General features: G+C 48.3%; 1 protein-coding gene across 4 annotated transcripts in view; it reads right to left on the bottom strand.

The window, feature by feature from the left end:
* Window positions 1-5,045: 5,045 nt before the first annotated feature.
* Window positions 5,046-25,574, bottom strand: part of LOC144608208 (adenylate kinase isoenzyme 1-like) — a 93,987-nt gene continuing 73,458 nt past the window's right edge. For 3 of the 4 annotated variants that reach the window (XM_078425761.1, XM_078425760.1, XM_078425763.1), the window contains 5 exons: window positions 23,503-23,538; window positions 19,525-19,688; window positions 14,887-15,003; window positions 8,359-8,550; window positions 5,046-7,425 (listed from right to left, as the gene is read on the bottom strand). In XM_078425761.1, coding sequence (XP_078281887.1) covers window positions 7,357-7,425; window positions 8,359-8,550; window positions 14,887-15,003; window positions 19,525-19,688; window positions 23,503-23,538 — 578 coding nt within the window. In that variant the 3' untranslated portion in view covers window positions 5,046-7,356. Of the gene's footprint in view, window positions 7,426-8,358; window positions 8,551-14,886; window positions 15,004-19,524; window positions 19,689-23,502; window positions 23,539-23,952; window positions 24,091-25,574 lie in introns of those variants that run through there. The other variant, XM_078425762.1, reaches the window with a different exon arrangement.

Below are 25,574 nucleotides of genomic sequence, written 5' to 3' on the forward strand. Positions count from 1 at the left end.
AGCATTTGAAGAAGGGCCCTGAAACGTCACCTGTCCATTTCCTCCACAGACGCTGCCTGACCCACTGAGTTCCTCCAGCACTTTATGTTTTGCTCAAGACTCTGGCATCTGCAGTTCCTTGTGTCTCCATGACTGTGATGACCCGACTCCATGTTTGTCTTACTCTAACCTCTCTCTTATCTCGCCATCCACCTCGTTCGCGTGCTCTCCCTCTCCCCATCTCCCAGTCTCTCTGCTGGTTCAGGCTCACAATGTGTTTTCGACCCAGGTTACTCTCATTGTTAACCTTGATTAGTGCGGTGGTCAGATGTTATGTGGAAAAGGCAGGGGAATGGGGTTAGGAGGGAGTGATAGACCAGCCATGATCAAATGGCGGAGCAGACTTGATGGGCCGAATGGCCTAATTCTGCTCCTATTACTTATGATCTTCAGCTGTTCCCGGCTGGATAAAGCAATTATTCTACTGATGTTGTCTTTGAATGAAACATAATCCCATCCCCTTCTCCACCACCCATCCAAACCTCCCAAGCCATTGATGTCCACACGGGTCTGATGCTGCCAATAGACAATAGGCAATAGGTGCAGGAGGAGGCCATTCGGCCCTTCGAGCCAGCACCGCCATCCAATGTGATCATGGCTGATCATCCACAATCAGTACCCCGTTCCTGCCTTCTCCCCATACCCCCTGACCCGCTATCATTAAGAGCTCTATCTAGCTCTCTCTTGAATGCATTCAGAGAATTGGCCTCCACTGCCTTCTGAGGCAGAGAATTCCACAGATTTACAACTCTGTGAGTGAAAAAGCTTTTCCTCATCTCCGTTCTACTGACCTACAGTTAATGTTGATGCGTGGGACTCTGCGTGTTGGAAGAGGTTCCGTTGTACCTGTATTTAGTACGATTTGAATGGACAGCATGCAGAACAAGCATTTCACTGTATCACTGTACAGGTGACAATTATAATCTGACAGCGCCGCGCTTACTCAGTAACGCAGGATCGGCAGTACGGGGCTCTGTGCAGTCACTGGAATGAGATTGGGTCAGGCGCTAAACAGTGTTAGATTTATCGAGCTGTCAATGTTATTCCCCCTCGACCAGAGGGAATTTTGCGTAATAAGGTGCAATCACTTTCGTAATTCTGTGGCAACCTGCTAGTTTCGTAAATAACCTGCTGCCTTCGAGAACAAGTACTGACACAACTTACTTCCTGCTTGCAACATCTATTTTCCCTCTGTGTCAGTTGGTGAGCAAGTAAAACAAACACAAGGCGAAGGAATGGGTGACGTTTCGGGTCGAGACCCTTCTTCAGACATGGCCATTCCTTCTCTCCCGAGATGCTGCCTGACCTGCTGAGTTACTCCAGCATTTTGTGAATAAACACCTTCGATTTGTACCAGCATCTGCAGTTATCTTCTTAAACAAACACAAGGACCCGCTTCCTGCTCCATAAACACTCTCTTCTGCGGCATCCGTGGAGGCAAATTTAGTTTAGTTTAGAAACACAGCGCGGAAACATGCCCTTCGGCCCACCACCCAACCCTGTACACGAGGACTATCCCACACCGGGGCCAATTTATTATCATCTTTACTGAAGCCAATTAACCAACACACCTATACATCCTTGTAATGTGGGAGGAAACCGGAGCGCCAGGGGAAACCCACTTGGTCATGGGAAGAGCGTACAAACTCCGTACAGACAGCACACGTAGTCAGGATCGAACCCGGGTCTCTGGCGCTGTAAGGTAGCAACTCTACGCCTCCTTGTATATGCACATACATGGCCAATAAACGTATTCAATGCCGCACATTCTGAAAGCCAATACACTGAACTATTGATATGGAAACAACATTTGGGTTATGTCTGATCAGGGTCCCAACTCGAAACGCCGTCTGTCCATTCCCACCACAGATGCTGTCTGACCCACTGAGTTCTTTCAGCACTTTGTCTTTTGCTCAACATTCCAACATTTGCAGTTTCTTGTGCCTCTCTGATAGGAAATCAGGCCTGCTTGTGATCTTACACAGCTTGAAAGCATTGTACAGAAGAACAGAGACTTCACCCCCGTATAAACGGAAAATACTGGAAGTCTCTCACGGCCATCTGTGGAGAGAAACTGACTCAACAGGTGATGTTCCACTACCCAGTTTAGTTGATACAGTTCCATGGACATCCAGAGTCCCCAAACAGTTACCATGGCAGCACACGATGCAAAAACAGATCCAAGTTACCCCTCAGTTGAAAAGGTTCTTGGATCGCCAGCATCATGGAGTCATATAGCCCGGAAAACAGGATCTCTGGCCCAATGCGTCCATGCCGACCAAGAAGCCCCGTCTATGCTAGTCCAATGTGACTGTATAAGAAGATAACTGCAGATGCTGGTACAAATCGAAGGTATTTATTCACAAAATGCTGGAGTAACTCAGCGGGTCAGGCAGCTTCTCTGAAGAAGGGTCTCGACCCGAAACGTCACCCATTCCTTCTCTCCCGAGATGCTGCCTGACCTGCTGAGTTACTCCAGCATTTTGTGAATAAATACCTCCAATGTGACTGTGTTTGTCCCATATTTCTCTAGGCCTTACCGATTGAAACACCCATGTGGAGAGGATGTTTCCACTAGCGGGAGAGTCTAGGACTAGAGGTCACAGCCTCAGAATTAAAGGGGCGTTCTTTCAGGAAGGAGATGAGGAGAAAGTTCTTTAGTCAGAGGGCGGTGAATCTGTGGAATTCTTTGCCACAGAAGGCTGTAGAGGCCAAGTCAGTGGATATTTTTAAGGCAGAGAGAGAGATAGATTCTTGATTAGTGCGTATGTCAGAGGTTATGGGGAGAAGGCAGGAGAATGGGGTTAGGAGGGAGAGATAGATCAGCCATGATTGAATGGCAGAGTAAACTTGATGGGCCAAACTCCTATCCGTTATGACCTGTCCAAAAGTATTTTAAATGTTGTTATATTTCCTGCCTCAACTATTTCCTCTGGCAGTTTGTTCTACATACCCATCACCCTCTCTTGAGTGAAAACGTTTCCCCTCAGCTTCCTTTTAAAATTTTCCCCTCTCACCTTAAACCCATGCCCTCTAGTTCATTTACTCTGGGAAACTGAATCAATAATGCTTGTTTCTTAATAAGAGTTAATATAATTGGCTGAAAATTAAACCAATGACCAAGCCTTTGTTAGAGGGCAAAGGGACAGAATATTGTACCATTTCAGTCTGAAATCAGTTTAATTCTTGCAACTTGGGCACGGATTTCACTCCCAGTGCTGTCAGCAGTAGTAGAGCTGCTGCCTCACGGAGCCAGAGACCCTGGTTCGATGCTGAACCCGGGAGCTGTGTGTGCAGAGTTTGCACGTTCTCCCTGTGACTGCGTGGGCTTCCTCCCACATCCCCAGGCCGTTGGTGTTTGTAGGTGAATTGGTCTCTGTAAATTGCCCCTGGTGTGCAGGGAGCAGATGAGAAAGTGGGATATGAACAGTTGTAGAGGGCCCCAGTGACTTGGATGACTTGTCAATGACTTGGATGAAGGGATTTAAAAGTACCATTAGCAAATTTGCGGATGATACAAAGCTAGGTGGCAGTGTGAACTGTGAGGAAGATGCTATGAGGTTGCAGGGTGACTTGGACAGGTTGTGTGAGTGGGCGGATGCATGGCAGATGCACTTTAATGTGAGGTTATCCACTTTGGTGGTAAGAATAGGAAGGCAGATTATTATTTGAATGGTGTCAAGTTAGGAAAAGGGGACGTACAACGTAATCTGGGTGTCTTAGTGCATCAGTCACTGAAAGGAAGCATGCAGGTACAGCAGGCAGTGAAGAAAGCCAATGGAATGTTGGCATTCATAACAAGAGGACTTGAGTATAGGAGCAAAGAGGTCCTTCTGCAGTTGTACAGGGCCCTAGTGAGACCACACCTGGAGTACTGTGTGCAGTTTTGGTCTCTAAATTTGAGGAAGGATATTCTTGCTATTGAGGGCGTGCCGCGTAGGTTTACTAGGTTAATTCCAGGAATGGCGGGACTGTCATATGTTGAAAGACTGGAGCGGGATCTTATGATGAGAGGGGATCTTATTGAAACGTACAAGATTATTAAGGGGTTGGACATGTTAGAGGCAGGAAACATGTCCCCAATGTTGGGGGAGTCCAGAACCAGGGGCCACAGTTTAAGAATAAGGGGTAGGCCATTTAGAACTGAGATGAGGAAAAACTTTTTCAGTCAGAGAGTTGTGAATCTGTGGAATTCTCTGCCTCAGAAGGCAGTGGAGGCCAATTCTCTGAATGCATTCAAGAGAGCTAGATAGAGCTCCGAGATCTTCGGTTTCCTCCCACACTCCAAAGACGTACAGGTATGTAGGTTAATTGGCTGGGTAAATGTAAAAATTGTCCCTAGTGGGTGTAGGATAGTGTTAATGTGCGGGGATCGCTGGGCGGCACGGACTTGGTGGGCCGAAAGGGCCTGTTTCCGGCTGTATATATATGATATGATGATGATTAAGGATAGCGGAAGTCAGGGGGTATGGGGAGAAGGCAGGAACGGGGTACTGATTGAGAATGATCAGCCATGATCACATTGAATGGCGGTGCTGGCTCGAAGGGCCGAATGGCCTCCTCCTGCACCTATTGTCTATTGTGATCGATGGTCAGCGTGGACTCGGTGGGCCAAGGAGCCAGATTCCAGGTTGTATCTCTAAACTAAACGAAGGGAGGGTACAAAATGCTGGAGTAACTCAGCAGGTCAGGCAGCATACCTGGAGTGCATGGATGGGTGACGTTTTGGGTCGGGACCCTTCTTCAGACTAAACTAAGTCTGGTCCTCAATTGATGTGGACCGTTATGTCTGAAGCATCAAGGAATTGGAAGATTCTATTGACACGCACAGCCTGATGCGCTGATCCTCACTAACCTTGCACCAAGCGTCCTGAAGTAAGATTTCTCTTTGTCACAAACTTACATTGCTGCAGATAGGATGCAGCTTTGCCAAGAATTAAACAAAAGTTAGACCCGTGTGTCAAATCATTGCAGAGAAATTTCATTCAGCACAACACTGAGGTCAGTTCAGTTTTATTAAATGTACATTCAGTCACCTCCTCCAATCCACCCATCAGGCGAGGCTCCAATAAATACTGGTACAAGTTTAGGTTTGCAACAGCATTAGAAAAACAATATTGCTGATTTGGTTTCGACAGAGACAGCTACGATATATAAAGTATCTATAGTTTGGCTATAACGTTTATGAATTGTCGTTGCTTTGGATACACGTGTGATATTGATGAGCGGACAAAACACATTGATGAGCTAGTGTGAAATCCTTAACAATTGTAACAAGAACGCTCGCTGGGAATTAAGTGCATACAACAAAGAAAATTTGGATTGGAAAACGAACATTCTGCATTTTACTTTGATCAGAACCGAAGAATCCTTCCCTCCCACTCCACTCCTTCACCAGCTTGTTCGTTAAAACTCTGCACAAGGAATGGACAAAAATGCAGCCACTTTAAGAGTAAACAGAGAGAGAAGGCGACACAACAGGTGATACACAGCTTGTGATAAAAGATCATGCAGCCTATAACGTTCTGTGGGACTGTCATTAAGGCTGTTGGGTACTGTTTCCTGAAGTTGATTCTGACTACACACTATCACAGGTCGTGATATCCTGCCACTGGAAGTCATAACAGCTACCCTCAGAATTTCACAGGCGGGTTATTGATACAAGTTATATTGTTACAAAGTCGGCATGGTTGATTAATTGTTGAAATGAGCATTAACTTTGACTTCGACAGACAGGATTGGTTGTGAGGGGCATTGGTCTGGGAAGACAGATAGGCGCGTCAGCTGTGGTACACTGACCTTAAGTGCGGTCTTCACCGAAGATCGGCAGAGCTATCTGTTGTTAAAGTTGAAAGGATTTGTATTTTAACTGGGAAGTGCTTTGCTCGCAACGAAACTTCACATGAAAGTCACAAAGGACAGGGGAAGAGTTGGGAGCCAAGGCAGGTTGGTGGCAACAAGAGATCTCACTGAATGGTGGGGCAGGTTGGAGGGGCTGAGTGGCCAACTTGTGTTCCGATGTCAACTTGGAATTGTCTGGCTGGGCGTGGGCTTTTGGGACAGGCCGTCTCAGTAGAGTCTGAGTCTCAGTAGAGTCTTGTCGGTCGGGCATTTTGGATTATTCGGGGGGGGCGTCACGGGCACAAAAACCAATTATTTCCCAGTGAAACCCCATCGGCTCGTTACGGGGAGATTTCTCTCACCTGTGGGCGAAGGTGGGGTTGTAGGGAGGGGAGAGACAAGTGGGAGTGTTGCTTTAAGTAAGAGGATAAGACTTCTCGATGAAATACACTGAAATAAAAAGAAACGGAGATAGAAAAGTCGCAAGGCACACTGTGCCCAAATGGTTAACATTATTTGTGTTAAATATTCCAATCAAAGTTATTCTAGGTATTTGAGTACATTTTGTGGGGTTAATGTTAGGGATACTGTGGGCAGGAATTCCTCGCCATGTGTTTAATGTGGTTGTTGTGGGGAGTACTCTGATTCTGGAATCCAGTTCGCTGACCTTACCTTTGGATAGCGAGTACATCACACACACACACACAAGTCATTAACGTCACACACTTATCACAAGCGGCAGAGGTTGAATCTTTACCCCACAGGAGGTGAGCGCAGAAGAGCCTACACTAGCAGCTGGAGATCCAGCTATCTCTTTGTTGACAGCTGGTGAAGAAGAGAGATCGGTTGAACATTCTCCACCAGTTCGCACTCATTCACGGCTGCAAACACAATCACGGCTTCCGAATGCGCCAAAAATAATATCAATTACAGAAAATCCCCCTCCCCATCGTGACCTCAATCCCACAGCGGGCAGTCGGCGAGGGGGGCACATGATGGTGGGCGGTGATAATATTTTCTGTCGTCAATAATTCTTGACAGATCATCGGACAAAAAATACCCGCGACGCATCTGAACTCGCCTCTCTTCTGGCTCAGTGTGGGACCTTGGAGTGCAGAGCAAATGAGCTGCGAGGGTGTGATCGGAGAGGGGGTCATCGCGATGGTGGGGGGTGTTCATTGCCGCTCCGTTCCGCAGACAGTGTTCCACGGCCCGGTGTTGCTAATGCAGCAGCTTCATTGCTAATCCTCTACAGTGACAGGACACGATGCAGAAATGGGGCCAAACTACTTCTCGGGTGAAAAGTCTTGGCTTGCCCAATTTGGCCAAAACCACATTTTTTTCCCTTTGTAACACCGTCCATAAATCTTAGACCGGGGAGGGGGAGGGGAAGGGAGGGGGGGGGGGGGGGTATCAAGGCTTTGGGAAGAAGCGAGGGGAGAGGAGGGGAATTGCTGAAACACTTTAGTCTTCCGATCACTTTAATGCGTCGAGGGCAGTCGCGACCTGAGCGAAGACTTCGTCCACTGTGCCCTCTGCGTTTATCTATGGAGTTGGTGGGGAAGAAAAATAGTCAGCGACTCAGGAAATCGAGAGATCCCTCCTAATTTACAGTCAACAAAATCCCACGATGGTGAAAAATACCCGACCCTGCCACCCTCCCTTATCTTCCCATATCTGCACCTTTCTGAAGCACCTGCAGACTGTATAGGTGACACACTTTAACATCAATCTCCATAGGTTGATGTTGATCAACCCCAGCACATTGACTCAAACACATGTAAAGAGGCCCTTCGTCCAAACTCTTCCAAGCCACATTTAAGCTAGTTGCATTTGCCCGCGTTTCATCCCTATCCCGCTCAATCTCTCCAATCCATGTACCTGTCCAAGTGTCTTTTAACTGTGTACCTGCCTGATATACCTCCTCTATGACACCTCGTTCTGTATACCAACCAGCCTACGAGCGTAAATATTGTCCCTGTTGGGCATATTCCTGTTCTATGTTCTGTCTATAAACCCGCACGCCTTTGGGATGTAAGGGGAAAGTGGAAATCTGCGTGATCATAGGAAGAAAGTTCAAACTCCACACAGACGGGTCGGGATCGGACTGGGGTCCCTGGCGCTGTGCGGTAAAGGCTGTACCAGCCTCGCCACTGTTTTATACGAAAATAACTGCAGATGCTGGTACAAATCGAAGGTATTTATTCACAAAATGCTGGAGTAACTCAGCAGGTCAGGCAGCATCTCGGGAGAGAAGGAATGGGTGACGTTTCGGGTCGAGACCCTTCTTCAGACACAGTCCTTCCCTCCCGAGATGCTGCCTGACCTGCTGAGTTACTCCAGCATTTTGTGAATAATCGCCACTGCTTTACTGGTTTGCTGAGCCATAACCAGGTGGAGCTGGGAGATGCTGCCATCAGTGAGTTGTCCTCAGGCCGCGAAGGGAGCCACATTGCTGCTGTCAGGGGGCGTCCTCACCTTCCTGACGATCTTTCTGTTTTGGTAGTAGTTGATGACGGGCTCGGTGGCTTTGTAATACGTCTCCAGGCGCTTGGTGATGGTCTCCTCGTTGTCGTCGGCACGCCCGCTGGTTTTGCCGCGTTCCAGGAGCCGTTTGACCATCGTCTCCTTCCCAGCGTCAATGTACAAGAGCAGAGAAGGTGGTCCAATCTACAGAGTGCGGGGAGCAGACAAGCAACCGATCAACCCCCAGCACTTGGTCAAAGTACGTCTCCAAAATCTCATTCTGCTACACCTTCGTTTGTTCTGACTCTTGTTTGAGGGCAAATTGGCTCCCCCGTCCTATGCCTCAGTAAAGCCACCTACATACCCCAGTCACCCTCCTTCCTAAACTCATCTCCTGCTCCTGAATCCCTTATTTCCCTTTTATCCACTCCTTTCACCCCCCCCCTCCCCCCACCCCATCCTCTTCTACCCAATTCCCTCCCTCTGGCTTTACATTTCACTCCTCTCCTCATCTGATGCTCTCTCGTCTCCATTTCGCCTCTCCTCTTTGTCACTTCATCCACCCATCTGCCCATTAAACCCCAGTCAACTGTACCCACCTATCGCTTGCCAGGCTTTGCCCCACACCCCACACCTCTCTCCAAGCTTTCTCTCCTCTACTCCATCAGTCTGAAGAAGGGTCCCAGACCGATTCGTCATCTGCCCATTTCCCTCCACGGATGTAGCCCGACCTCACACTTCACGTTTTGTTCAAGATCGTCTGGCTCGTTGTTTTTTTGCTCCCGCTTACAGCACCTGCAATCTTTTCTCTCTGTCACCCTCGTCTGATTTTCACTGCATTTCTTTGCTACCAGAGGGAGATGTGGAGGCAACGAGGAACAGGTACCCTGGATGATGTACCTGCCCCTCCCTGGGTCATGCTGAGTTATTCAAGCACATTGATTCCTGCTGATTATCCAGCTAAGCAGGAACTCTTGTTAAACACACAGGAAGGTACTTTTAATCAACAGTGTACTGTGTCAGCACTATCCGAACCATAAATAGGTCCAGCTTTGACCCTGTAGTTATTAAGGGACCTTATATCCCATTCTAACAGCGCAAGTGAAGTAATTATTGCAGCTAGATTTAAGAGTCGTTAGTGACTTTTGGTACCATGTTATTGAATATAATTCCCTTTCATCCTTTGTCAAAAACCCATTGAGATTAATGTCAGTTCAGTGGATTCACCTCAGTAAATGCACCGGGGGCAGAATGGAACGTAATTTGTTACAGAACAGCGCACATAATTATGCATTTACTGACCAACACTAAAAGGACTCTTGTTCCAAGGGCGATGTTACCTGGCAATAATAAATGAATATTTTGTAGGGACTGGAGGCCAGGTAATAGGCACAGAGGAAGGGACTGAACAAATGAATTGTAAAATGTTCACAGCACAGTAAAAAGCCCACTGAGTCTGTCTGGCTTTCAATAAAGACTATTTTAAATTAAGACTACTTTGAATAAAGACTACTTTAAATAAAGACTACCTTGAATAAAGACTACTTTAAATTAAGACTACTTTGAATAAAGACTACTTTAAATAAAGATTACCTTGAATAAGGACTACTTTAAGTAAAGACTACCTTGAATAAAGACTACTTTCAATAAAGACTATTTTGAATAAAGACTACTTTAAATAAAGACAACCTTGAATAAAGACTACTTTAAATAAAGACTACCTTGAATAAGGACTACTTTAAGTAAAGACTACCTTGAATAAAGAACACTTTAAATAAAGATTACCTTGAATAAAGACTACTTTAAGTCAACCACATTTCCCTGCTCTTTCCCCAGAGCTTTGCAAATTATTTTTTCTTGTGGCAAATCCCCTTTGAAAGCAAAAAATACCAAAGTGCTGGAGGAACTCAGTGGGTCAAGCAGCATCTGCGAAGAAATTGGATAGGTGATGTTTTGGATCAGGATCCTTATCCAGACTGTTTGTAGTGGCGGGAAGGGGAGGGAGAAAGCTGGAAATGGGAGGTGGGGTTGGGACAAGGCCAGGGAAGTGAATGGTGGATACAGGTGAGGGGGGGGGGGGGGGGGGTTGGAGCAAGTGACAAGGGCGTGAGGTAAAAGGATGGATGGGGTATGAGACAGAGGTCTGAGGTCAAAGGAGACTAAAGACTGTCAGATACGGAGGGAAGATGAGTGGTTTAGAGCTAGAGAGAGGGACATGGTTGCAAGAGGACCGGGATGGGCAATGGGGGAAAGAGGGGTGGAACAGTGGGAGAAATGGATTGGCACCAGGAAGGGAGGGGGGAGGGGGGAGGGGGGGGGGGGGGGGAGAAGGACAGGAAAGAGATGCGAGGAGGGGAGTCAAGGTGTTACTTAAAATTGGAGAGTTGAATGTTCCCATCCATGTTCTTTAGAGAAGTTGCCTAACTCGCTGAGTTACCCCAGCACTTTGTGTCTTTTATTGTAGACCAGTCTCTACAGGTCCTTGTACCTCAGTGTTCATACCGTTGAGTTGTGAGCTACCCAATCACAACATGTGATGTTGGCTGAAAGCCCCGGCTGCTTATTCTCCCTGTCAATTTCAAATATTCACATGTTGCTTGAACGACCCCAAATGTTACAGGAGGAGGTCGGGAATGGAAGTGGAGGAGGCCACTGGCTGATGGCCAGCTTGTTATCACATTAGACACAAAATGCTGGAGCAACTCAGTGGGACAGGCAGCGTCTCTGGAGAGAAGGAATAGACAATAGACAATAGGTGCAGGAGGAGGTCATTCGGCCCTTCGAGCCAGCACCGCCATTCAATGTGATCATGGCTGATCATTCTCAATCAGTACGCCGTTCCGGCTTTCTCCCCATACCCCCTGACTCCGCTATCCTTAAGAGCTCTATCTAGCTCTCTCTTGAATGCATTCAGAGAATTGGCCTCCACTGCCTTCTGAGGCAGAGAATTCCACAGATTCACACTCTCTGACTGAAAAGGTTTTTCCTCATCTCAGTTCTAAATGGCCTACCCCTTATTCTTAAACTGTGGCCCCTTGTTCTGGACTCCCCCAACATTGGGAACATGTTTCCTGCCTCTAACGTGTCCAACCCCTTAATAATCTTATACGTTTCGATAAGATCCCCTCTCATCCTTCTAAATTCCAGTGAAAACAAGCCTAGTCGCTTCAGTCTTTATCATATGACAGTCCCGCCATTCCGGGAATTAACCTAGTAAACCTACGCTGCACGCCCTCAATAGCAAGAATATCCTTCCTCAAATTTGGAGACCAAAACTGCACACAGTACTCCAGGTGTGGTCTCACTAGGGCCCTGTACAACTGCAGAAGGACCTCTTTGCTCCTATACTCAACTCCTCTTGTTATGAAGGCCAACATTCCATTGGTTTTCTTCACTGCCTGCTGTACCTGCATGCTTCCTTTCAGTGATTGATGCACTAGGATACCCAGATCTCGTTGTACGTCCCCTTTTCCTAACTTGACACCATTCAGATAATACTCTGCCTTCCTATTCTTACCACCAAAGTGGATAACCTCACACTTATCCACATTAAACTGCATCTGCCATGCATCCGCCCACTCACACAACCTGTCCAGGTCACCCTGCAACCTCATAGCATCTTCCTCACAGTTCACACTGCCACCCAGCTTTGTATCATCTGCAATAGGGTGGACGTTTTTGGGTCGAGACCCTTCTTCACATTTGCTGGGTGCCAGAACTCCCTTGAACTGATGCTTGCTAGCAAGCAATGCTGCAAAAGCACCAAACTTAGATCAGTCCAGCACAGAACAGGCCCTTGGCCCAGGCCGACCTCTGCAAGTCCAACCCAGTGCCGCTGTCAGGCCAACTGGCCTTTATGGACAAGGCTCTACATTTCCAACAACTTTTAACTTGACAAGATAAATCCAGAAACGTGGCGTCTCTTGTGTATAACCTCAGTGTTATCTACTACTCTTTCATTTTTGTACTTAAATATGATTGTGCGAATGTACAGTTAAGATTTTTGCTGAGTTTGAAGCAAAAAAGGAAATTCACTGTACCCAGGGATGTGGGGCAACATTGAACCATTGAGTGGATGTCTGTGCTGACCATGATGCCATCAGCCTAGGATCCTTCCATTCCTTGCACGTTCGTGTGCCTGTCCAAATGTTACTGTTGTATCTGCTTCCACCATCTCCCCAGGCAGCGCATTCCAGGCACCTACCACTCTCTGGTCTAATCCTTGCAAATCTCCTTGAAACTCTCCCCCTCTCACCTTGAATCTACGGTACCTTCACCACATTGAGCATATGGTTACTCCAGTTCACTCTTATTATCACACGTTTAAGAAACATTTAGGCAGGTACATGGATAGGATAGGTTTAGAAGGATAGGGGACAAATGCAGTCGGGTGGGCCTAGTGTAGATGGGGCATGTTGGTCGTCGTGGGCAAGTTGAGCCGATGAGCCTGCTTGCACACTGTATATTCTATGGCTTCTCGTCTTTGACATTTCCACCTGTCATAGATAATCATCGACTCTAATAATTCTATTCTACCCGATAATCTTACGTACTTCACCAGATCTCCCCTTAGCCCCTGATTCTCAGAGAATTTTGTCCAACTCTGTCCGACCACACCTGATAGCTAATACTCTCTTATCCCAGTGAACCTGTTCTGCACGTCTCCAAAGCCTCCACAACCTTGCTGCAATGAGCCAGCCAGGACTTTGCGCGGTAGTGGGGTCATTACAGGGAGCTTTGTTCATGGCAGGTGGCAAGGCTGCAACTTTGATGCTGAGCCCAGGATATCTCCGCGTTCTCTTCTGCATCCTCGTCATTCCTGAATTCCCCGCTCCCCCATACAAACCATTACTCTGGACAAACTCTGCAGACTTGATGAAGGAAACTGGCTGGGATAGAGACGAAAAGCTGGAGTAACTCAGCGGGACAGGCAGCATCACTGGAGAGAAGGACCCTCGACCTGAAACGTCACCCGTTCCATCTCTCCTGAGATGCTGCCTGTCCCGCTGAGTTGCTCCAGGTTTTTGTGCCTACCTTCACTTTAGACCAGCGTCTGCAGTTCCTTCCTACACAGACAGACTGGGATGATTTGTGCTGGTAGAACTCAGCGGGGGTCATTGGTGGAGGGACTGGCAGCATCGGTGGTGGGACTGGACAGGTGACCTTTCAGGTCGGGACTCTTCAATCCGAGCCGCAGTATAACCTGGGCAGGCACGGGTGGAATATTTGAAGCCTGCCGAGTGATCGAGTGAAGGCTGTGGTCTTTACAGGGTCCAGCCAACCAGCCAGTCCCGCACGCCCGTCTGCAACTTTTGTTGTAAATAGAATACTCATTCACCCAAAAATACAAACTCCTGATAAAGACATCATTCCACAGCAATGCTAACATTTCCGCTGCAGTCAGCGGGGGGTGATTTTAACCTGTTGGAATTTTATGTGCACTTAACAACCTAAGTCAGGGGAGAATGATTAACTATAGAATTCTTTGTCACAGGAGGCTGTGGAGGTCGCGTCCGTGGGTATTTTTAAGGCAGAGATAGATAGATTTGTGATTAGTACGGGTGTCAGAGGCTATCGGAGAAGGCTATGGGAGAGATAGATCAACAATGATTGAATGGCGGAGTAGACTTGATGGGCCGAATGGCCTAATTCTACTCCTATTCCTTATGAACTTGGTGTTCCTGTCTGTGTACACTGCCCAGGAGAGCTGCCTTGTTGATGGGCGGGGTGGTGAGCGACTGGTTTAACGTCCAGGGTAATGTTTTGTCCATGGGTTGAATCTGCCCAGTCACCATGGGCGCCAGTTTGTCTGGGCAATCTCATGGCTACTACATGGCCGGCACTATTTCCACTTTTGGACTTTGGGGCGAGATTAGACAAACATCATTTATAAAAGATCCAGCCTCCTAACTGCCTACCTACCTCCCCTCAATTTCATTTCCGTTGAGACCATCCAGACAATAGTTTTGTTTAGTTTTAGTTAATTGTCACGTGAAAACCTTCTGTGACATGGTGTCCAGTCAGCGGAAAGACACCACATGGTTACAATCGAGCCATTTACAGTGGATACATGATAAGGGAATAGTGTTTAGTGCAAGGTAAAGACAGCAAAGTCCAATCAAGGGTCATCAGTGAGGTAGATTGTGGTTCAGGGCTGCTCTCTGGCTGAGGTAGGATGATTCAGTTGCCTGAAAGAGAGGTTTGCGCAGATTTAGAAGGGAAGGGATTAGAGGCAGTGTGAAGAAGGGTCCTGACCCGAGACGTTGCCTATCCATTCCTTCCCACAGATGCTACCTGACCTGCTGAGTTCCTCCAACAATCTTTTCTTATTGGAGAGAGGGAACAAGTTAGTCTTCAGCAGCAGAGAGAGTGGACCCATCAGTTAAGGTGTAAACATTGGCCTAGATACTGGGAGATCTCACCTCCTCCCCTTTGAGAGAGGCGCACGGGACAGTTCGGATTCAAGGAAAGAAACCCGCCTGCCTATAACTTCTCCCGACTCCAGCCTCCCTCATTTTCCCGCCATCACAAGCCCGCTACCTTCTTCTCGAACTCCTCTCCCTGCTTCACTTCCCGCGGGTAGCCGTCAATCAGGAAGCCCTTGGAGACGTCCGCTTTGGCAATCATGGCGTCCCTCAGCATCTCCAGCACAGTGTCCTGCAGAGAGGAGCAGAGGGCAGGCGGTCAGTATGAGGCGTGGGTAGGAAGGGAGCAGCAGCCTCAGAGGCATTCCAGGGAGCGTCACCCACAATATCATCATGTAGGACCTGGGTCAGGGGCAGAGTAATGCCCAGATGTACGTGTGCCTCCACATTAATGCAGTCAAGGGTATTCTGTGGGCTGAAGGTGCATTTTCACGATGAACTAGAACTTAGTCAATGAAGCGGAGGAACAATGACAATTCGGGACTGTCTCATGTGTTTAGCGCTTACAACTGAGGATGAATTTCAATCTCAAAGTTCATCTTATGAGTTCATACAACAGGGCTTTTTGTAATCCTCTCGAGTACTGAAGGCAATATTGGCCTTGTTATTGGCTTTGTGTTTCTGTTGGAAGGTGATTGTCGACCTGCACCAAGGTAGACACAGCATCACCCTGCGCGCCCACGTCGCGATGAGGCGGACCAATCGAACGTCGAGCGGGCGTGCGGGGGGGGGGGGGGGGGGGGGAGCAGCAGCAGGGTTCTCGTCACCCCGCACACTCATTGGCAGGCACTCCCCTCAGTCGGGCGAGTGCTGCATCCCCTCCTCCGAGCGTGAGAGGCGATGGTAACTACACCTCCCGGCGGTCAGAGCTGCCCGATCTGAGGAACGTCAGACGCGAGGTGGCGGTGCACAGGGGGAGCGCATTAGTTAAAGGTCCGGGGGGGGGGGGGGGGGAGCGCATTAGTTAAAGGTCCGTCATTATTGAAAACAAAAGGGTATCAAATCAAAATGGATCCTTTTAAAACTTTCAATGAAAATCGCGTTGCTTTTTTGAAAGAACCTGAAAACAATTTCGGTCACCACTTCAATGAAAAGCGAAGATTTAGATTAAAATGGTCTTTTTCAAAAAATGAAATTAAACCCAATGAAAGGAAATCGCTTTTTTCCTTTAAAATAAAAAGTGTTTTTTGTTAAAAAGGAAATTAAACTTATCTGTAGAGCAGTAGCTTTTTTTAAGAAATGAAATCAAACTTAATGAAAATCACGTTCTTCATTTAAAATAAATGTCTTTTTTATAAATGAAATTAAACTTATGTGAAATAAATGTTTTTTTGTTAAAAAAGAAAGTAAACTTATCTATGAAATCTGTTTTTTAATCGTTTTTTAAAAATAAAATTAAACGCAATGGAAATCTCGTTCTTCATTTAAAATAAATGGGTTTTTTTTGTTAGAAATAAAATGAAACTTATCTAAAAAGTTTTAGTCTGTATATCGTTTAAAATGCCCTCTTTGCGATGCTGGAGACCGTGTGGTCAACCAGCATCAGCGCGCAGTGGACTGCCGGCAACAGCAGTTGGTGTCAGCCCGAAGCAACTGCTCCACCCGCATCGAGCCATTAGGCAGAAACCAGTCACAGGTTTGCAGAGAGCCTCGACATGCCCACAGCGAGAGTATGGTTACAACTCTGTGCAGAGTCGGTGTACCGAGTCAAGAGTGTTTAATTGTTGTAAGTACGGGCAGTGGAACAAAGACATTCTTACTTGCCGCATCTTAACAGGCCTGACAATGCAATAACATTTGCAATGCATAAAAAAAAAAAATGTATTTATCTGAATGGTGTCAAGTAGGAAGAGGGGATGTTGAACGAGATCTGGGTGTCCTAGTGCATCAGTCACTGAAAGGAAGCATGTAGGTACAGCAGGCAGTGAAGAAAGCCAATGGAATGTTGGCCTTCATAACAAGAGGAGGTGAGTATAGGAGCAAAGAGGTCCTTCTACAGTTGTACCGGGCCCTGGTGAGACCGCACCTGGAGTACTGTGTGCAGTTTTGGTCTACAAATTTGAGGAAGGATATTCTTGCTATTGAGGGCGTGCAGCGTAGGTTCACTAGGTTAATTCCCGGAATGGCGGGACTCGTATGTTGAAAGGCTGGAGCAATTAGGCTTGTATACACTGGAATTTAGAAGGATGAGGGGGGATCTTATTGAAACCTATAAGATAATTAGGGGATTGGACACATTAGAGGCAGGAAACATGTTCCCAATGTTGGGGGAGTCCAGAACAAGGGGCCACAGTTTAAGAATAAGGGGTAGGCCATTTAGAACGGAGATGAGGAAGAACTTTTTCAGTCAGAGAGTGGTGAAGGTGTGGAATTCTCTGCCTCAGAAGGCAGTGGAGGCCAGTTCGTTGGATGCTTTCAAGAGAGAGCTGGATAGAGCTCTTAAGGATAGCGGAGTGAGGGGGTATGGGGAGAAGGCAGGAACGGGGTACTGATTGAGAGTGATCAGCCATGATCGCATTGAATGGCGGTGCTGGCTCGAAGGGCTGAATGGCCTACTCCTGCACCTATTGTCTATTGTCTATTGTCTATTATAACACAGACAAAGATATAATAATCAATGATTCAATAAACTAATCACTAGATGACCATAATAGGCTAAAACCAAAGTCTGTAATGGAACCAAAGACACAATCCATGGAGGATCATAGTTGTTGAGGCTGGCGTTGTGTTGCTGGGAAGAATCTGTTCGTGAACCTGGTGGTCACAGTTTTCAGGCTCCTGCACCTTCTTCCCGATGGTAGCAGCAAGATCGGAATGTGGCCAGAGCAGGGTGGGTCTTTGATGATATTGGCTGCATTTTTTGAAACAGCGCCTCCTGTAGTTCCTTTCGATGGCGGGGAGGTCAGTACCTGTGAAGGACCAGGCAGTGTCTACCACTGTGAACATTTCATCTCCAAATGAATCCAGGGAAATGAAAGGAGAATTTTACTGATGCAGTGATTGGGAATAATTTCAGTCGGAACGTACAAAAGAGAGTTGTTTCTATACTTTGCAGGAGGATGGGGAGAAAGATAAGTGGTTATAATTTGCACAGACTCTTCAAAGAGCTGCCTTGGATACAAGATTCTAAGTGATCTCTTTTGCTGTGAGAGTCAAAGGGCCAAAATTGGACAAAAATAGACCAGAGCAAAGGCAAACTGCTCTCAGCAAGAGACACTAATGGATTTTGGGAAAGAAATGACATTTCGTTGAAACCATGGCTTAATGGGCACAAAATCGATGAGAAATCCTGGGTGAGAATGAACAAGATTAACCCATCCCCAGCAATGACACAGACCATTCATACTATCAGGAATTTGCTGGGAAGGTGCTCCGACCACAAAGGTATATTATTCCCTGCGTCGAGACACATCGTGGCTTTCACTAGGGGCGGCACAGTGGCGCAGCTGGTAGTGCGAGTCAGCATGGATTTACGAAGGGGAAATCATGCTTGACTAATCTTCTGGAATTTTTTGAGGATGTAACTAGGAAAATGGACAGGGGAGAACCAGTGGATGTGGTGTACCTTGACTTTCAGAAAGCCTTCGACAAGGTCCCACATAGGAGATTAGTGGGCAAAATTAGAGCACATGGTATTGGGGGTAGGGTACTGACATGGATAGAAAATTGGTTGGCAGACAGAAAGCAAAGAGTGGGGCTAAATGGATCCCTTTCAGAATGGCAGGCAGTCTTAGTGGGGTACCGCAAGGCTCGGTGCTGGGACCGCAGCTATTTACAATATACATCAATGACTTGGATGAAGGGATTAAAAGGAACATTAGCAAATTTGCAGATGACATAAAGCTGGGTGGCAGTGTGAACTGTGAGGAAGATGCTATGAGGTTGCAGGGTGACTTGGACAGGTTGTGTGAGTGGGCGGATGCATGGCAGATGCAGTTTAATGTGGATAAGTGTGAGGTCCTGACAACGGGTGAATCGGCCTCCACTGCCTTCTGAGGCAGAGAATTCCACAAATTCACAACTCTCTGTGTGAAAAAGGGAATCGGGAGTGGATGTGCATGTGTGATAACAAAGAACTAACTTGGAATTGGTAGTCAGTGTGGAGTTTGTGGGCTGAAGGGCCCGTTTCAAAACTAAACACTAAACATGCACACAGTGATGAGTCCATCTCCCACAAATTCCGATACGTGCATGTCTACAAACACGGTTGAAGTGGAGAGCTTTTATATCTGTGAAGTGATGGAAATCCCGCAACCCCTGGATCTCTTCCTCATCTAGTTTCTGAGTTGGTGGTAAACTAAGTGTTAGGAAGGGCAGCACAGTGACGCAGTGGCAAAGCAGCTGCTTCACAACACTGGAGACCCGGGTTCGATCCTGTCAACGGGTGCTGTCTGCAGGGAGTTTGTACGTTCTCCCCATGACCTGCATGAGTTTCCTCCGGATGCTTAGGTTACCTTCTACATTCCAAAGACGTGCAGCATTGTAGGTTAATTGGCTTCTGTAAATTGCCCGTGGTGTGTAGGATAAAACTAGTCTATGGGTGATCGCTGGTCAATGAATGGTTGATCACTTCCACTCGTTGTGAAGAAGGGTCCCAACCCGTAACGTTGCCTATCCATGTTCTCCAAAGATGCTGCCAGACCCGCTCAGTTACCCCAGCACTTCGGGCCAGTTTCCAATGCTGCACCTGTAAAGCTCAACAAACACGAGATGGCATCTTCAAGCAGGTGGGTCTCAGTATGGTTGAACTTACCAGAGGTACCAGCTCGCCCTTCTCCATGATAGCATGGAGACTCTTACCCTTTTCTGAGCCCGAGGTGACCTCTGCCCTCAGTAGGTCTCCAGTGGACAGGTGAGTGTAGCCATATTTCTGCACGACCTGCTCACACTGAGTGCCTTTGCCAGAGCCTGGGCCTCCTGCGGACAGGGTGAAACCAGACACCACATTACCAAGGCAACACCAGGACGGCCCTGGCTGAACCACAAACCAACGCCCATGTTGTGGTTACGGATACATCTGGAGACAATAACAAATCCATCTTTTAGTGCGGATGGACACAAAAAGGTGGAGTAACTCAGCGCGACAGGCAGCTTCTCTGGAGAGAAGGATTGGGTGACGTTTTGGGTCAAGACCCTTCTTCACACTTCTATCTTCGGTTTAAACCAGCATCTGCAGTTCCTTCCTACACCCATTCCTTCTCTCCAGAGATGCTGCCTGAGCCACTGAGGTACTCCAGCTGTTCGTGTCTATCTTCGATTTAAACCAACATCTGCAGTTTCATTCCTACACATCCTTTGGTGCTCCGTGTTTCCTGTGCTACTGGTTGGCCGTCCTCACACAGTGGCTGTGTGCTCCCCCTGTATCTCACACACAGATAGCTGCACACTACGGCAATCCACCCTGAAAGATGGCAATCCCCATTAATCATGATTGTGGTCAGTGAGGTCCAAGACAGTCAGGTCTGACCACAATACCCAGTGGCCACAATCATTATTGGAGTCATGGAGTGGTTATTAGAGACTTACAGCATGGAGGCAGCACCACCCCAACCAACATGCCACATCTACACCAGTCCCACCTGCCTGCGTTTGGCCCATGTCCCTCTAAACCTTTTCTATCCATGTAACTGTCTAACTGTTTCTTAAATGTTGTGATTGTACTTGCCTCAGCTACCTCTTTGGGCAGCTCGTTCCATACACCTGCCACCTCTTTATGTAAAAACATTGCCTCTCATGTTCTTACCTTAAACCTATCTCCTCTGGTTCTTGATGCTCCTACTCTGGGTAAAAGACTCTGAGCATTTACCCCAATCCCTCTAATGACCTTGTACATCTCGAGATGATCACCCCTCATCCTCCTGCGCTTCAAGGAACAGGGTCCGAGCCTGCCCAACCTTTCCCTACAGCTCGGGCCCTCGAGTCCTGGCAACAACCTCGCCAATCTTCGCATCACCCTTTCCAGCTTAACAACACCGGTGAGTCGTTGAACACTGATCGCCAGCATTTAAAAGGACGGGGGCAGCAGATGCAGGGGTGCACCACACCCCATACCATCCTGACCTAGAGTGATGTAGGGAAATAGCTGCAGATGCTGGCACAAATCGAAGGTATCACCAAATGCTGGAGTAACTCAGCAGGGTCAGGCAGCATCTAGGAGAGAGGGAATGGGTGACGTTTGGGGTCGAGACCCTTCTTCAGACTGCTCCTGAAGAAGTCAGTCTGAAGAAGGGTCTCGACCCTTTTCCTCTCTCCTAGATGCTGCCTGACCTGCTGAGTTACTCCAGCATTTCGTGATACCTTTGACCTAGAGTGATAGCCACTTTTCACTGTACAAGTGACAATAAACTAAACTGAAGTCATGGAAACAACCCTTCAGCCCAACTCAACCATGCCGACCTAAGCCCATCAAAGCTAGTTCCTTTTGCCCACATATGGTTCATATCCCTCTAAACCTTTACTATCCATGTTCCTGCGCATATATCTTTTACTAGCTCTTATAGAACTATCGCCAACTATCTCCTCTGGTTCCAAACTTGGAGTAACGATGATGCTTCCTTCAATTCCCGCTGGAATTCGCGGCAACATGGGAGCACAGCCGCCTGATGGACCACAAGGAGGCTCTTCCCTGCACTCCCTGCCCGAAGGGGGTGACAAGGAGTGGGCAATGCGTTCTGGCCTCTCCAACAACATCTGGATCCTGAGAATGGGAGATGGATCGGGGGGGGGGGGGGGGGGGGGGGGGGCGGGGGGTTCCTCATGAAAGTGGATCCAATGTGGAATTAGATATTCCATGGAGGAAGGAGGAGAGGGAAGGGAGAGGGAGATGCAATGTCCAGTTCAAACATGGGGCAGTCTGAAAGATGTATAGATGCGTTCTAACGTCAAACAGCTAAAGCCACCGGAGCAACCATAGGAGTCTGAAGAGGCAGCTTCGGCCACAGTCTCAGTGCTGAGCTGAGGGAGGGGCTGGGAACTCGTGGTGAAGGAAGGGACGCCAAGTGGGAATGCTCACAACGTAAAAGATAGGAAAGAGCCATAGAGTCACACAGCAGGGAAACAGGCCCTTCGGCCCAACTCGTTCATGCTGACCAAGGTGCCCCAGCTAAGCTGGTCCCATTGGCCCACAGGGGATACATCGTTACGAACTGTGGAACAGGTTAACTGACCTTTAGTGGAGGAAGGGAAGGGGGGGTGGGGGGGGGGAGTGTTTGTGGAAGTCACCTACAATTAGACAATTCAACATTCATACTGCTGGGTTGTACACGACCCAAGCAAAATATGCGTGTGACCCCATTCTGACAGTGGAGGAAGCCCAGGACAGAGAGGTCAGCATGGCAATGGGGAGGGGGAGTTAAAATGGTTAGCAGCTGGGAGATCACGCAGGCCCAGTAAGGACAGAGTTCCACTGGACCTCAATTTTCCGATTCCAACACATCATTCCCTGACATTTCCATCACCTCCATGGTGATGCTCTTAAGGATAGCGGAGTCAGGGGGTATGGGGAGAAGGCAGGAACGGGGTACTGATTGAGAATGATCAGCCATGATCACATTGGATGGTGGTGCTGGCTCGAAGGGCCGAATGGCCTACTCCTGCACCTATTGTCTATTGCCACCACTAACCACATCTTCCCATCTCCACCCTTTTCCACCTTCTGCAGGGACCGCTCCCTCTGCAATTCCTTGGTTCACTCATCACTTCCCACCCAAACTACCCCCTCCCCAGGTTTGTTTCCCAGCAATCGCAGCAGATGCAACATCTGTCCTTGTACCTCCTCCCTCGACTCTACCCGGGGACCCTGACGGACCTCGACAGACAGAGGTGTACGTGCACCTCCTCTAACCTCATCTACTACACCTGCTGTTCCCAATGTGTGCTCCTGTACATCGGCGAGACCAAGCGTAGACTCGGCCACAGTTTTGCTGAACACTTGCACTCGGTCCATCAAGGCCTACTGGATCCCCTAGTTGTTAACCAATTTAACTCCCCTTCCCATTCCAATACTGATCTTTCGGTTCTGGGAAGACGACGTTTTGGGTCTGAAGAAGGGGGTGAACAGTGGCCAATATTACAGTGCTTGCCCTGCGTAGCTACAGTTACCCCCCCCACTCGCCCCCCGAGGATCATGTGCCGTCTTCCCCTCACCCTGTTCAGAGCCACAATGGGCATCCCTCTCTCTCGCTCACCTGCCAGTGCATCTCACCACTGCTTTGTCTTGACCACCGTCTTCACAGGACATGAACAACACTGGTCAGACTGCCATCTACTGCCCATTGCCCCCGGGGCAAGCCAAGCCAAGCCACTTTGGAGGGCAGGTGAGATCCACCATTTTGGTGGGACTGGCGTCACTTAGAGCAGGGAGCAGTGCAGCACAGGCCCCTTCTGCCCATAATGTCCATGATGCCAAGTTAAACTAATCTCCTATGCCTTCACATGATCCATATCCCTCCATTCCCTGCATATCCAGCAGGCTATCTAAAAGCCCCTTGAACACCACTGCCTCCACCACCTCTGACAGCATGTACCAAGCGCCCACCACCTTGGACAAAGATTTGCCACTTCACATCTTTCCCCTCTCATCCGAGAGCTATGCCCTCTGATCTTCGACATTTCCACTCTGGGAAAGGGTTTTCCCAGTGACACACGCCGTCCGGGGGTGTGTCTTTCCAACAATCCGGTCGCAACAGAAGTTACTCATGATGTACCGACAGATAAGTAACCGTGCACTTACCGACCACAAAGATAATCTTGCATCCCTTCAGCTTATCTGTGGGGATAAACAGAAAGAGAGCCGTCAAACTCGCCCTCCCAAACCTGCGGCCGTCTGAAACACCAGCCCAGATCCCACTACGTTCCTCGTCCGCAGGGAAAACACAGCTCCCAACCCAGCCGTTTCTTGAAAATTCCTGGTCACTCCTGGGATCATGCTGTGCAGGAGGAAATCTCCTGGCGTTCTGCCTCGATCCCCCACTGGTCTCACAGCCAGGGGAACGGTCCAATTAACCTCTTGACGCGGAGTTTCTACGCCTCCCTTATAAAGCCTCCCGACTCAGAGTCCCGTGTCAACTCCCTCTGCGGTTCTCCTCATATCCAGGCTGGGAGAGCTGGAGGCAGATATCGTGGCAACCCCCTGCAATTCGTTCCGTCTGTCCGGGATGTCCCAGCCTCTCTTCCTCCTTACCCGTCGCGGCTATGCTGTGCACCTTGGTGGAGGAGCTGGAGGAGCAGTTGACACCCATGCTTTGCCGTGGACCTACTGAGGGAGAGCTGGCGTGCACATACCCCCTTCCCTTTAATCAGTGAGACTGCTCTGCCTGTGAGCAGCCACTGTTGAACCGGCCGTCTCCATGGCTACGGTTGCTAGTCTCGGCTGTGGGCCGGAAGTTGAGGCTGAACCACAAAGTGTTGGAATTCCTTTCCCTGACTTGGCAGCTCCCTCACCTCCACCCTGAACTAATCAGCAGCAGAAGTCTTGCTGGTGGGAGAAGAGAGGGGGGAGGAAGAATAGTCCGTCAGTTCATTACCATCGTTCACTGAGAAGAGGGCAATAAAATGGAAAAGGGAAAGTAAGGGAATGTTTAATCTGTCAGTACAGGAGCCAGCCCCAGAGTCTACAGGACGTCGGGCTTGGTTATCCATTAAAATCTCCTGGCATACAGTCCCATAGATCCCGTAGATCAGTAACTTTAGCAGTGCTGGCAAACCTGGTAGCACATTAACCAGGGGTGGAAAGCTATTAACCTCTTGTGATTGAGGTGACGTGGTTCAAATCAAAAGCTTGTCTTTAAGGTAGACACAAAATGCTGGAGTAACTCAGCGGGACAGGCAGCATCTCTGGGGAGAAGGAATGGGTGCCGTTTTGGGTCGAGGCCCTTCTTCAGACTTGTAGGTGGAGGAAAGGAAGCTGGGCAGAGGACATCCCGAGAGAGTGCTGGGGAACTTTGTGGGAGATGTCCACCTCCCTTGGTCACGGCAGGGCCAGCAAGGTACGACTCGCATAGCCACTGCCTCTCGCGGCTCGAGCCACCCGGGTCTGATCCTGACCTCCCGTACTGTCTGTGCGGAGTTGGCGCGTTCTCCCTGTCACTGTGAGTGCTTTTCCACCGGACGCTCCGGTTTCCTCCCACATCCCGAAGGTTAATTTGCCTCGAGATTGCCACGAGTGCGTCGGTGAGAGGTGGAATCTGCGGGGAATTGACGGGACTAACGGTTGCTTCTTCCCAGGAACTAACAGGCTGTGGAACACTGCACAACGCTAACCTCAGCAAAGATAGACACAAAATGCTGGAGTAACTCAGCGGGACAGGCAGCATCTCTGGAGAGAAGGGATGGGTGACGTTTCGGGTCGAGACCCTTCTTCAGTCTGAATAAGGGTATCGACCTGAAACGTCACCCATTCCTTCTCTCCAGAGATGCTGCCTGTCCCGCTGAGTAACTCCAGCATTTTGTGTCTATATTCGATTTAAACCAGCATCTGCAGTTCCTTCCTACACTAACCACGACAACTCTGATCTTCTGCAGGCTGTGGACATGGTTGCATTGTGGACTCGGCTTTTGCACTATCATGATGACCTCATGTAATGAATATTTTATATTATTGATATTATGTGTTTATCCGTCTGCTATTATGTTTATGGGCCTGTTAAGCCGCAGCAAGTAAGAGTTTTATCGTTCTGTTGCTGGAACATATGACAATTAAACACTCTTGACTGTGGGAACAATACTGGTGGGTTAGTGTGTGTAAGTGCTTGGTGGTTGACAAGGTCTCAGTGGGGAAGGGCCTGTGGCATTGGTGTACCTTCT

The sequence above is a fragment of the Rhinoraja longicauda genome, chromosome 31 (genome assembly GCF_053455715.1).
Source record: "Rhinoraja longicauda isolate Sanriku21f chromosome 31, sRhiLon1.1, whole genome shotgun sequence".
Classification (NCBI taxonomy): domain Eukaryota; kingdom Metazoa; phylum Chordata; class Chondrichthyes; order Rajiformes; family Arhynchobatidae; genus Rhinoraja; species Rhinoraja longicauda.